The sequence below is a fragment of the Culex quinquefasciatus genome, chromosome 2, assembly GCF_015732765.1.
Source record: "Culex quinquefasciatus strain JHB chromosome 2, VPISU_Cqui_1.0_pri_paternal, whole genome shotgun sequence".
Lineage (NCBI taxonomy): Eukaryota > Metazoa > Arthropoda > Insecta > Diptera > Culicidae > Culex > Culex quinquefasciatus.
The window spans coordinates 183,985,212-183,999,573 of NC_051862.1; the positions used below are offsets into that span (position 1 = coordinate 183,985,212).

General features: G+C 32.6%; 2 protein-coding genes across 3 annotated transcripts in view; one reads left to right on the forward strand and one right to left on the reverse strand.

The window, feature by feature from the left end:
- The window catches only part of LOC6040854 (ubiquitin-conjugating enzyme E2Q-like protein 1), a 174,194-nt gene that overhangs the window by 66,911 nt on the left and 92,921 nt on the right, over positions 1-14,362 (reverse strand). The window lies entirely within an intron of this gene.
- LOC119766435 (angiopoietin-related protein 2-like) lies at positions 2,790-6,479 on the forward strand. The gene is made up of 2 exons (XM_038250983.1): positions 2,790-3,358; positions 6,416-6,479. Exons 1-2 carry the CDS (start codon positions 2,790-2,792, stop codon positions 6,477-6,479), a joined length of 633 nt encoding a protein of 210 aa, XP_038106911.1.

The following is a 14,362-nucleotide window of genomic DNA, read 5'->3' on the forward strand; positions in this document are numbered from 1 at the left end:
AAATGTTAGGCACTAGATTTATTTTTTTACAAAAATACTTTTTTAGAAAAAAATATAAAAACTCGTCGGCAAAATTTTGGTCCATACTTATGAATCGCATGTTTTCAATGTGAGGTGTTGTCCCCTAAAACACCAAAAAATAAATATTTTTTGCCTTGTACCTATTTTTCTGAATAGTCCCCATCAATAGCTACAACTTTGCCATCAGATCAATCAAAAAATACTTTTAAAAGTTACAGATATTCAAATAATTACGTAACATTTTTGTATGAAAAGCTGCCAAAAATGTATCCATGGAGATTTGTATGGTTTTTACAATGAAAATTACCTAAAATGATTTTTCAAAGTTTTAAATTTTCAATCGATGATACCTAGGATACACTTAGTGGAGGTGTTTTGTTTAAAAAGGTTCAATTAAACGAAATTTTCATTATTTGCATTTAGGATATTTCTAAAACCGCCTTAAGTCAGGTCATTCAAAAACAATCAAAAAGTAAAAAAAATGTTTATTGGACTTTCACAAAAAAAACAGAGATTATTAGATATTACCCAGTATGAAATTTTCTCCTTGAAAAACATTTTCTTAAATGTTTTAATCACGACTTGAATTTTAAATCAGCTTAAATCATATTATTAAGCCAAATTGAAATGGAAGTCATGTTTGAAATTTTTATTTTTTATTTTTGAATTGTCCTAATCACAACACAACTATGCCGAAGCCGAAATCGATAAGATATTTTTTCCCAGCTACAGATTTTTAAATGTTTTCAAAGCACTCTGCTATGGATAGCCCCCAAATTTGTATGAAGACGTTTGAAAAGAAACAAATGATGTAAAATGGAATCGATTGACAACATTTCATACAAACAAAAAATGCAATGAATAGTCGGTTTGAATAGTATAGAGAACGTAGTATTTTTCTGCGATTTTTAAATTTCATATTTTTCTTTTGTATGAAACCTTGCCATTCATTGTTTATGACAATTATTCGGATTTCCATGCAAAATGGGTATGTAAATGTGAACATTTTTTTATATGACTTTTAATCACTTAAAATTAAATTTAAAAAAAGTATTTTTTTATTTTTTAAATATTCTTCAAAAGGTCTACTTCCAATGGTTATTGTTTTTATTTTATTTTAAGCCATGTCTGATACTTTTTCCAGATTTGGAAGATAAAGTTTCAAATTTTGATTCACAAAAAGTAAAGGTTTTTATACGGAATCCCGAGCAGACGGAAATACCTAAGGAATAACATTTTCTGATATTTGAAAACACTAGGCTAATAACATTTTTATTTATTCTTCGAACAAATCTTTGTTATTATTTTTTGTTATTCTGACAACTAATCCGATCATCCCAATAACAGTTGGAGGTATTCTTCCATAACAAAAAATGTTATTCCCAAGTTGTTTTTGATTTCAGTTAATATCAAACCAATAACAAATTTTGTTATGTTAACATAAACTGTTATTCAACCATTATGTAGAAATGGATTTTTCAAGAAGATTCCATAACATTTTCTGTTGTTTTAACAATATTTGTTATTGAAATGGCATGCATTTTGTTATTACCGTCTGCCCGGGAACTGCTGATAGAAATTTTTTATCATTTCAAAAGAATTTGTTAGTGTTGATTATTGTTTGAAATTTTGGCATATTTTTTTATCAATCAGGTAGATTTTCAAAGATAAGATATTCTAAGTTATTGAAATATGATCAGTTTTTGGTGATTTATAAAAATCTTTTAACCTATAAAAAAAACTAAGAAACCCATAACGATCGTTCTGAAAGATGAAAAGTCCTAGCGCAAACCAAATGGAAAACACACCCGGCATAGAAATTGAATACGACGCCGGCTCTAATTGAAACTAATGATGCCGGGTTTCCCGGCCGAAATGGAGCCCCTGGCGGTTCCGTCTTCTGAAAAGGGCGCTCGCTGCTATTAATTCAAAGGACTTAACTCGGCAAAATGTGCAGTTTAAAACAGCCGGCTGTGGCATTAGTGTACACTTTGGAAATCGCTGCTGCTGCTGCTGCTGCTGTAATAAGGTGTAATGTAGAACCGAGCGCAGGTTATATTATACTTTGGGTAACTGCTGCTTGTGCTGCGATGATGATGGTAATTGCTGGAATTAGTGCGTTGAAAATGTGAAATTAATTATCAACAGCTGTTGATTCGGGGGTTGTTTGTTTTAATAATTTAACGAGTTTAAATTCTTTACTAAAACATTACGCTTGATGTTGCAAAACGAATCCACAATATTGGGTGTCTCTGTTGTGTCAACAGGTCTTTCTTGGGTTTATCCTTTACCGTGGGTGAGTTATCAACATTGTTAGCTTGGCGACAGCGTAACCACGGTAGAGTGAATCCTCTGCGAACGAGAGATGTTGCTTTCTCTGTTGTGGTAGGACTGGCAGCTGAAGATATTGAAGAAGCTGGCGGGTGGTAATCGTGGCGTGTATGGAGACGACCATAGATGACGTGAATTATTCGATTTATTGTAAGCAGGTTGGTTGTAGTGTAAAGCTGCTACCTATTTTAAATGACTTTAGCTACCTATTTGTCTATATAAGGAATGAATTGTTATTTAAACAATCAGTATAAATAGATATTTTGACCAACAAAATTGGAGTGAAAATGATTAAAGAGCTGTTTCAAATGAAAATTACAACTGCCATGTTGAATTATAATATGTTTAACCAGAAGATGTCGCGCTTTTGTAGTAATCAGAGCTTCTTAATTCGTGTTGCTTTCCTGAATCTTGTTTTATTAATTGTTATGTTGCCAATGTTCGGAACAAGCACTAAATCAAACAATCACTTCAATCGTTCGGCCTCGACAACCTTGCCCGACACGTGCGTTCCATCCGCTGGAGTCAACTCTGGCATTGAACTGATCCACCCCCAGCCTGGATTTCAAGAGCCGTTTGAAGTGTTTTGTGATCAAAAGTACAAACATGGCGGATGGATCGTGATTCAGAGACGTTACCAAGGATCCGTAAATTTCTTTCGAGGATGGCAGGACTACGAGCGGGGATTCGGCAACATGAACGGTGAATTTTGGTTTGGCTTGCGGAAGATTCACGAGCTGACCTATTCCAACCGGTACGAACTTCAGGTGCTTCTGGAGGACTGGGATGCAACTCGAGCTGTTGCTCGCTTCAGTCACTTTCTGATAGCGGGACCAGAGGAAAAATACAAACTGTTGAGCCTGGGCACATACAGTGGCAACGCCGGAGATTCGCTGGGTTACAATCTCAACGCGAAGTTCAGTACGTTTGATGTGGATAATGATTACAATAATAATTGTGCCCAAGAAAGGTTGGGTGCTTGGTGGTATAAAGGTTGTTCCTATGGGTAGGTAAACGTAAACTTTTAGTCATTTGTTTCCACAATTAAACATTTGCCTTTCACAGAAACTTGAATGGAGCGCACATGAATGGAACCAGCTCGACATCAATGTACTGGACTTCTTTTAGAGACAATGGGCATGGACTTCGAGGATCAAAAATGCTTATTCGTGTCGTAAATTAAATTATATTCTTGAAATAAACATCACCTTATCAATATAAATTAAAAAAAAAACCTGGTTGTCTCGGAAAAAATTGAGAATTTCATATCCGAAATCTAGTGGCCACCCTGTTGTAACTGTTCAAATCATTTTTTTTAAAGAAAAGAATATATGAGCAGTTCTCTAGGATTTCGGTCATTCGATTTTTTTTTGTATTTTTTAATCCGACTGAAACTTTTTTGGTGCCTTCGGTATGCCCAAAGAAGCCATTTTGCATCATTAGTTTGTCCATATAATTTTCCATACAAATTTGGCAGCTGTCCATACAAAAATGATGTATGAAAATTCAAAAATCTGTATCTTTTGAAGGAACTTTTTGATCGATTTGGTGTCTTCGGCAAAGTTGTAGTTATGGATACGGACTACACTAGAAAAAAATAATACACGGTAAAAAAAATTTGGTGATTTTTTTATTTAACTTTTTGTCACTTAAACTTGATTTACAAAAAAACACTATTTTTAATTTTTTTTATTTTTTGATATGACATAAAATGCCAACTTTTCAGAAATTTCCAGGTTGTGCAAAAAATCATTGACCGAGTTATGAATTTTTTAATCAATACTGATTTTTTCAAAAAATCGAAATTTTGGTCGTAAACATTTTTCAACTTCATTTTTCGATGTAAAATCAAATTTGCAATCAAAAAGTACTTAAGTGAAATTTTGATAAAGTGCACCGTTTTCAAGTTATAGCCATATTTAAGTGACTTTTTGAAAATAGTCGCAGTTTTCATTTTTAAATTAGTGCACATGTTTGCCCAGTTTTGAAAAATATTTTTGAAAAGCTGAGAAAATTCTCTATATTTTGCTTATTCGGACTTTGTTGATACGACCTTTAGTTGCTGAGATATTGCAATGCAAAGGTTTAAAAACAGGAAAATTGATGATTTCTAAGTCTCACCCAAACAACCCACCATTTTCTATCGTCAATATCTTAGCAACTAATGGTCCGATTTTCAATGTTAATATATGAAACATTTGTGAAATTTTCCGATCTTTTCGAAAAAATATTTTCAAAATTTTCAAATCAAGACTAACATTTCAAAAGGCCAAACATTCAATATTACGCCCTTTTAAAATGTTAGTCTTGATTTGAAAATTTTGAAAATATTTTTTCGAAAAGATCGGAAAATTTCACAATTGTTTCATATATTAACATTGAAAATCGGACCATTAGTTGCTGAGATATTGACGATAGAAAATGGTGGGTTGTTTGGGTGAAACTTAGAAAACATCAATTTTCCTGTTTTTAAACCTTTGCATTGCAATATCTCAGCAACTAAAGGTCGTATCAACAAAGTCCGAATAAGCAAAATATAGAGAATTTTCTCAGCTTTTCAAAAATATTTTTTTCAAAACTGGGCAAACATGTGCACTAATTTTAAAAATAAAAACTGCGACTATTTTCAAAAAGTCACTTAAATATGGCTATAACTTGAAAACGGTGCACTTTATCAAAATTTCACTTCAGTACTTTTGATTGCAAATTTGATTTTACATCGAAAATGAAGTTGAAAAATTTTACGACCAAAATTTCGATTTTTGAAAAATCAGTATTGATTAAAAATTCATAACTCGGTCAGTGATTTTTGCACAACCTGGAAATTTCTGAAAAGTTGGCATTTTATGTCTTCTAAAACATATCAAAAAATAAAAAAATTAAAAATAGTGTTTTTTGTAAATCAAGTTTTAGTGATAAAAGTTAAATAAAAAATCCAAATTTTTTTATCGTGTATTATTTTTCCAGTGTAGTCCGTATCCATACCTACAACTTTGCCGAAGACACCAAATCGATCAAAAATTCCTTCAAAAGATACAGATTTTTGAATTTTCATACATCATTTTTGTATGGACAGCTGTCAAATTTGTATGGAAAATTATATGGACAAACTAATGATGCAAAATGGCTTCTGGGCATACCGAAGGCACCAAAAAGTTTCAGTCGGATTAAAAAATACAAAAATTAAAATTGAAGAAAAAAGACCGATTTCGTAGAGAATTGCTCATATGTCATAGCAACATATCTCAAGCATTTTTTTCAAAAGTACGTAACCTTGTCTTCAAACTTCATTACTCTTGTAAATTATTGTAAATATTAACAATTCTTGACACGTTATCTGTGGCCACCCCACATCAACGTACCCGTCACGTCGTTGTTTCGACGTCAATCACGAGCAGAACTTGCAAATTTCCCAGTGTCAAACATCTTGATTTCCACCTAGTCGTCTCAACCAGAAAAAGAATCCAAATAAAAAAAAAGACGAAACGACTCACATTTACTCCCTGATGATGCATATGGAAATTTATCGGAATAAAATTTTCACCCTCATCGTGTCCAAATCTTCGTCGTTTCTTGGAGCAAATTGGCTTCTGCGCTACGTGAGAAAAAAAATGAATTTGCACTCTCATCTCTGTACATCTCATTTTTACGAAACGTCATCGTCCCAAAGACGCCGACGACGGAGACGGTGGCGACGCTCGGCGGCGTCGTCTGCCGAAATTAGATTATTTGCTGGCTGTCATGATTTCGTGATAAATTACGTGAAACAAGTTGGCAATTCAAAGCGTGAGCACGCGAGATATGATTTTCAGACTCTGGGACTTGCAAATTGTAATGATCCTGAGGAAGGGATTTTTAAAGATGATTTTACGTTTTCAGAAACGATTTTGGCATAGAGGTTAGAAAGTTGGTTTAAAATTAAAACAGATATTATAGCGGAAATAAACTAGCTTGTTCAATATTCGATAATAAAAGCAGTTACATGTTTTGTATAATCAAATATAATTAAAACCCCAATTGAAAACAAGGACGTCTATGTTATAAACGCCCCAAAACCCCCCAGGACCACCCTACAAATTTCCAGTGATAGTGAGCCCGACACGCTTCAAATCCCGTCCGAAGTGTGAAATTCGAATCACGTTACGGCAACCATTTAACACTCCATGAAACGGGATAAATCCTTTCCCAGGAGCGAATTCGCGTGCGCTCGAGAGCGAAATCTAGCCCGGATGATGATGGGTGATGAAACACTATTGGCGGCGAGTAATAGGATCCGCTGCTGCTGCTGCTGCAGAGTTGAGTTGAGATATTGAGCCCAGCAGCACCCATCGGGGAGGATCCCGGGTTGGAGAGCGGTTTCGGATGGGAATAATGATGCAGAGGCATTAGTATTATCAGAAAGTTGCTTCTGCTGAACTGGTTGATGGTGTTCAGAGACAAGCTGTGCGATGGCAGACTATAAATAAATCCATCAGCGTTGGAGCCAAGGATGTTGAAAAACATGGGTGTATTTTGAATCTAGCAGTAAAACGGTCAGAAAATTTGACAGTTCGCAAAAAATCGGTTCATAAATCATGAAATATTTCCATGAATCTTTTAGGAGTACATGGAAATCATCTTTAAAGTGGATTTGTAAATTGTCTGAAATGTAAAATTTTAAAATTTTCTTCATGTATGCAACCCCTTCAGAAAATCTTAGTTTGTTAAGCACTTGGGCCTCAAAAGGAGTCCCAAAAATATGAACTTTGAGCATTGCATTTCAATATAATTTGGAAATTTTTACGGAAAATATTTTCTTTTGCATTTGATTTTTGAAATTTTTATTTAGAACCAAGTTTAGAACACTCTTTAAAAACCGATAATGCAATTTTTCGACCAAGAATAGAATATACAAAAAAATATATAAAAATAAAAATGCCTGAGAAATATTCAAAAAAATCATTTGATTGTTTCAAGAAATGTCAAGATTCACAGAAATGGAAACTTTAATAATTATTTTTAGGAAAAAACAAATGTTGTTATACTAATCAAAGAAACTGAAACGGTAGAGAAACGCTGTTTTTTTAAATTTATTGTTTTTTTGTTGTATTTTATAGAGTGTAACATTGCTTTAATGAGTTGTACAGCAGACAATTACTAAAATTTTATGGATAAAAAAAAAACAAAATGTAAAAAATAGGATTTTCAAAACAAAAATCCGGCAAAAAAATAATTTTAAAACGCAACTTTTAAGGGACTTTGCCTGAATAGAAAATACAGGCAAAGAGCAACTCTCTACGAAATCGGCCGATTTCGACCATTTTTATTTTTTGTATTTTTTATTTGACTCAAACTTTGTGGGGGCCTTCCCTATGACCAAATAAGCTATTTTGCGTCATTGGTTCACCCATACAAGTCTCCATACAATTTTGGCTGCTGTCCTTACAAAAATGGTATGTAAATATTCAAACAGCTGTAACTTTTGAGTGAATTTTCTGATCAATTTGGTGTCTTAGGCAAAGTTGTAGGTATTGTTGAGGACTTTTGAGAAAAAATAGGTACACAAAAAAAAATTGCAGATTTTTTTATCAACATTTTTTTTACTTAAACTAAATTTACCAAAATACGTATTTTTTTGATTTTCGAGATTTTTTTATTTGTTTTAGGGGACAAAATCCGCAACTTTTGAGCCATAAAGGAACATGGTCAAAAAATCTGCCGCCGAGTTATGAATTTTTGAAAAATAGTGATTTTTGGAAAAATTGAAGTTTCATGCAAAAACAAGTTTGACATTACTTTTTAATGCAAAATTGAATTTTCAATCGAAAAGTACTTTACAGATTTTTTGATAAAGGGCTCCGTTTTCAAAATATAGCCACCGAAAGTTTGATTTTAGCGAAATATTTGGAGTTTTTCAATTTTTAAAAATAGTGACCATGAGTGACCATTTCTAAAAATATTTTTTTTAAAAGTTCAGAAAATTTGCTATAAAATTGTCTAAGAGACATTGAAGATTGGACCTCGGGTTGCTGAGATAGAGCCGCTTTAAGAAAAAGAAACACGAAAATTGAAGTTTTCTAAATTTCACCAAAACAACCCACCTTTTTCAAATGACGATATCTCAGCAATTGATGGTCCGAATTTCAATGTTAATATATGAAACATTCGTGAAATTTTCCGATCTTTTCGAAAAAAATATTTCGAAAATTTTTAAATCAAGACTAACATTTTTAAATGGCCAAATATTGAACATTACGCCCATTTAAAATGCTAGTCTTGATTTAAAAAAAAAATCAAAATATTTTTTTCGAAAAGATCGGAAAATTTCACGAATGTTTCATATTTTAACATTGAAAATCGGACCATTAATTGCTGAGATATCGTCATTAGAAAATGGTGGGCTGATTGGGTGAGACTTAGAAAACTTCAATTTTCGTGTTTCTTTTTTTTTAAGCCGCTGTATTTCAGCAACCAGAGGTCCAATCTTCAATGTCTTTTATACAATTTTATAGCAAATTTTCTGAACTTTAAAAAAAATATTTTTAGAAATGGTCACTATTTTTAAAAATTGAAAAACTGCAAATATTTCGCTAAAATCAAACTTTCGGTGGCTATATCTTGAAAACGGAGCCCTTTATCAAAAAATCTGTAAAGTACTTTTCGATTGAAAATTCAATTTTGCATTAAAAAGTAATGTCAAACTTGTTTTTGCATAAAACTTCGATTTTTTCCAAAAATCACTATTTTTTTCAAAAATTCATAACTCGGTGGCAAATTTTTTGACCATGTTTCTCTATGGCTCAAAAGTTGCGGATTTTTGTCCCCTAAAACATATCAAAAAATCTCGAATGTCAAAAAATACGTATTTTGGGAAATTGTGTTTAGTGAAAAAAAAGTTGATATAAAAATCTGCATTTTTTTCCGTGTACCTATTTTTTTTCTCAAAAGTCCTTAACAATACCTACAACTTTGCCGAAGACACCAAATTGATCAGAAAATTCACTCAAAAGTTACAGCTGTTTGAATATTTACATACCATTTTTGTATGGACAGCTGCCAAAATTGTATGGAGACTTTTATGGGTGAACCAATGACACAAAGGGCAGCGAATGACCGAAAGGTTAAAGCCGCCGGAAATAAAGAAATTAACAACAACAATGACACAAAATAGCATATTTGGCCATAGGGAAGGCCTCCACAAAGTGTAAGCCAAATCAAAAAATACAAATAAAATCCATTTCCGGTTTTGGTAGATAATTGCTCCAAAGCAAAAATCACGGATTCAACATTTTTGGAATCCTATTTTTTTGAATCAGGAATTCTAGAATCTCTATCTTTAGAACAGAATTTCTGATAAATGGTGGTGTCTTCAGCAAAATTTAAGATCCTAGGTTATAGTAATTCGGGAAAATAATCCAAAAAAAGTAAGTTGACCAGTGTTTCTCAACTTTTTCCGATCCATTACCCCCTTGACTAATTTGCAAGAACTTCATTCCTCCCCTTATTTTTAATTTAGTGGTATAAATGCACAACTATAATTATTTCTTTTAGGTTTGCAGAAAGATTACAATTTTTATAACAAATAAAATGGTAAATTACACAATATACTGAAGTAGATATTAAAAAAACGTTTTACCTTTATTAAAAAAAACTTACAGACAACGAAGGATTTTGATTGATTGTTTGTTTAGTTGATCAATTTGTCTTGAACAAAAAATACACTATTCTAAGGTCCTTTTCGTTTAAATTACAAGAAAGAAATACAATTATAAAATTAATAATCTGCAGCAGAACACAGATTATTCTAAAAATTTGAAGAATTCAAACAATCTTAAATAATATTTGAAAAGCTTGTTTCAATTTCCAATATTTTTTTCAAAAATTGTTCTTGTAAAAAATTGTGCAAAAATTTCAAGGATACCAGCAAAAAATCTGTTTGTGTCAAAAAAAAAAAATACAAAAAAATTAAAATACGAATGCCTGAGAAATATTAAAAAAAAAAAACACATTTGATTGTTTCAAGAAATGTCCAAATTCACAGAAATTAAAACGTCAATATTTTTTTTTAGGAAAAAACAAATGTTGTTATTACTAATTAAAGAAACTGAAAGTTGCAAAGAATGTGTCAGTTAATGATTTAAGACATTACAAACCCTCATTCCCCCCTAGAATAGCCAAAGTCTCCCTCCTTCCCCCCCCCCCCTTCCCCCTCAGGGGGAATTCCTCACCGGTTGAGGAACGTTGTTTTATTTAAAAAAAAAACATAATTTTGGGGATCTTTGAAAACAAAAAAACGATCGAAAATAAATTTACCCTTACTCTAAGATTAAAAATAGCGTTTTCGAGATAAACACCCCTAGCGAAATTTTGTCAAAACAAAACAAAATACAAATTTTCTGTTTTTTTTTTACCAAGAGTTCCCAAATCGCCCAAGCTTAAAAAAAAGTTCAGAAAATTTAAAAAAAAAATATCAAGGAAACTCTGTAGTTACGAACTTTGATTGCTGAGGCAACATTAGTTTTTTTGGTTATTACTCAAATTGTACTCACAATCAATTGCAAGATCTCAGCAACTTTTGATCCGATTTTCAATGTAATAAATTGAAACTTAAATGAAATTATGATTTTTCTGATAAAAATATTATGATAATTATGATTCGAGACTTACACTAGAAAAAAAGCTTAAGACGTAAAATAAGGCCCTTATATAGACGAATCAATGACGCAAAATGGCTTCTTCGGTTATAGGGAAGACCCCTAATATACCAAATAAAAAATAATCAAAAAAAAAATTCTCAGAATTTTTTCAAAAAAAAAAAAAAACTTCCTCGGGCCCAAAAATTATATGAATATATGAACGGCATCGCACAAATATGAATTCCTTTTCCTCAAACTAACTTTTCTTTGAATTGTTTGAATTTTGTTGAAACTATGTCAGAAAAGGTGTTTTGCACCAACAGGTATTTTAAGGCTATTTTCAAGGCAGACCCGAATTTTTGACATAATGAAACGCATGGACATTGTAAACAAACTTTTATCAACATAAAAAAATGTCAAATTTGGTTAAATTTTAGAGAATACATCATCAACAATCTAGAAGCTTTTATAATTTTCAATGACATTTCCTATTTGTATAACAGATTTTTAAAGAAAATTTATGGATTTATTTCAATCATTATTTCAAATCTGACATAAAAATACGTCAGAGTTGGAAAATAATGCAATCAGTGTCAAATCATTCCAAAAGAATTTAACCTTGAAATTTTGAACCTCTCTAGCTCGCATTTGTTTTTCTAATTAATAACCTGGAAATATTAACCCCCAAACCGGGAAAAGCCCACCACACCTTTCCACCAGCCTCCTTCATCCCTGATCCAGAGGACCCACTCCGGGCAGGATTCCCGGGCCGAATGAGACACTGGAATGAAATATTGCCCAGCGTTCGCCAATATTTCATTGGAATTGTGCTCTGCCGTAGCCCGCGATTCCCGACGGGATATGTGATAGCATTATAAATGAGATACATTATCATGTGCTTTTTCCCGACGCAACCGACACGAATTTTCACCCGTTTTCAACATTATCGATCCGGTTGGATTTTTTTTTGTGGTTGGTAATTGTGAGGTAAATTTTCGGCTTCCACGGTGTTTGTTTTGAATTTGTATCAAATTTTCAATTCAATTATTAAAATTTGTTTGCGAGTTGCAAACACGTTACAGTTCGGTAACTGATTGGGTTTTTAATTTGGAAATTCCATTGCCTTTTGCATTCGAATATTTCATCGGTCCCAAATTCAACCGGAAACATGTGAGTGTGTGTGTGCGTGTGTGTTACGTTTCCATACATTGGCGAAGCATGAAATAATAATGTCGGATGGATAAAAATATGTGCCTGCCGATTTCTCCGCCCTTCGTTGTCGAATGAAAGGCAATATATTATTAATCGCCAATTGAAAACGATGAGAGGATCAGGCTTCGATGATGCACGGTGTGCTTTTTATCATCTATTTCATTTTATTCAGTAATGAAGCTAAAAAAATGTTTACGCAATTTGTTGCTTTATTAATCTCAACTATTGAATATCACATCAAAAAATGTTTAAAATATTCAACAACTATGAAAAATGACTGGAAAATAAAGAATTAATCAGACAACAGACAATATATGGAAAAATAAAAATAAAGAAGCATAATTGAAGTTTGAAAGATTTTTAATGATAAAAATCTAAACATGAATAAAAATGATCAGTGAAAATTTATGAGCAAAACGATATGCTCAAACCCACCTTTAACCATCCAAAATCACGTGACTACTTGCCTTTATACAACACTCTGTCCTCCAACATTTTGCCGGTAGAACAAAAATGAAAAGAAAAGCGGATGCGAAATAACGCAATTCAACGAGTATTAAATTTGTTTTATGTGACGTGGAATTGTTCGGTGGTAACAGGGTATAAAATGTGACTCTTTTAAATGCTATTAATTTTTCGGTCTGAATTTCTTGTGGTGATGTCAAAATAAATTTGAACAAATTGATGCAAGGTTTCTTTCTTCCAAGATCACTAAAAAGAAGTTTAATGAAATTTAATACTCATTACACCAACATCTCAACATCTTTCGTAATTCCTCCCTGCAAACTTCAACAACCCTCCAAAACAACCAGCAAATTGCTATCGCTAATTAGTCAACAGTTTTATCTTGCTGGAAAACCGTCCCAAACGATAACTCATTTCGGTCGCGAAACCGCCCATAATATTACCTGACTTGAGGGAAAAACTGTCCTCCTGAGCTCGAGGTGCTATCCTGCAACTTAACGACGCTGAAGCAACAACCTTTGCCTTTGCTGCTTGTATTTTATTTTATTTTATTATTTTTTTCCTCTAGCTTCTCTCAGATCCTACACCGAAGATAAGCTCGAAATTTTCCGAATACCCGGGCGCAAAGATCTCCCCCCAACTTAGTTAATTAATTTAACCCGCTTATTTCCCTCCTGCTTTTGCCACATTTTCACCATCTTTATTTCCCTCTGTGTGCTTCTCCAAGAGAATTGGATAAGAAAATTGTCACCGGTGAATGTTTGGGCTCAGAGCGAGCAAAAGTTTTCCACATATTCGAAATTTGCTGGCAAAAAGAGCATAAGAGCAACTCTCTACGAAATCGGCCGATTTCGACCATTTTTATTTTTTGTATTTTTTTATTTGACTCAAACTTTGTGGGGGCCTTTCCTATGACCAAATAAGCTATTTTGCGTCATTGGTTCACCCATACAAGTCTCCATACAATTTTGGCTGCTGTCCATACAAAAATGGTATGTAAATATTCAAACAGCTGTAACTTTTGAGTGGATTTTCTGATCAATTTGGTATCTTCGGCAAAGTTGTAGGTATTGTTGAGGACTTTTGAGAAAAAAATAGGTACACGGAAAAAAAATGCAGATTTTTTTAACAACATTTTTTTTACTGAAACTCAATTTCCCAAAATACGTATTTTATTATTTTCGAGATTTTTTGATATGTTTTAGGGGACAAAAATCCGCAACTTTTGAGCCATAGAGAAACATGGTCAAAAAAACTGCCGCCGAGTTATGAATATTTGAAAAAATAGTGATTTTTGGAAAAAATTGAAGTTTCATGCAAAAAATAGTTTGACATTACTTTTTAATGCAAAATTGAATTTGCAATCGAAAAAAACTTTACAGATTTTTTGGTAAAGGGCTCCGTTTTCAAGATATAGCCACCGAAAGTTTGATTTTAGCGAAATATTTGCAGTTTTTCAATTTTTAAAAATAGTGACCATGAGTGACATTTTCTAAGAATATTTTATTGAAAATCGGACCATTAATTGCTGAGATATCGTCATTAGAAAATGGTGGGCTGATGGGGTGAGACTTAGAAAACTTCAATTTTCGTGTTTCTTTTCCTTTAAGCCGCTGTATTTCAGCAACCAGAGGTCCAATCTTCAATGTCTCTTAGACAATTTTATAGCAAATTTTCTGAACTTTTCAAAAAAAATATTTTTAGAAATGGTCACGCAT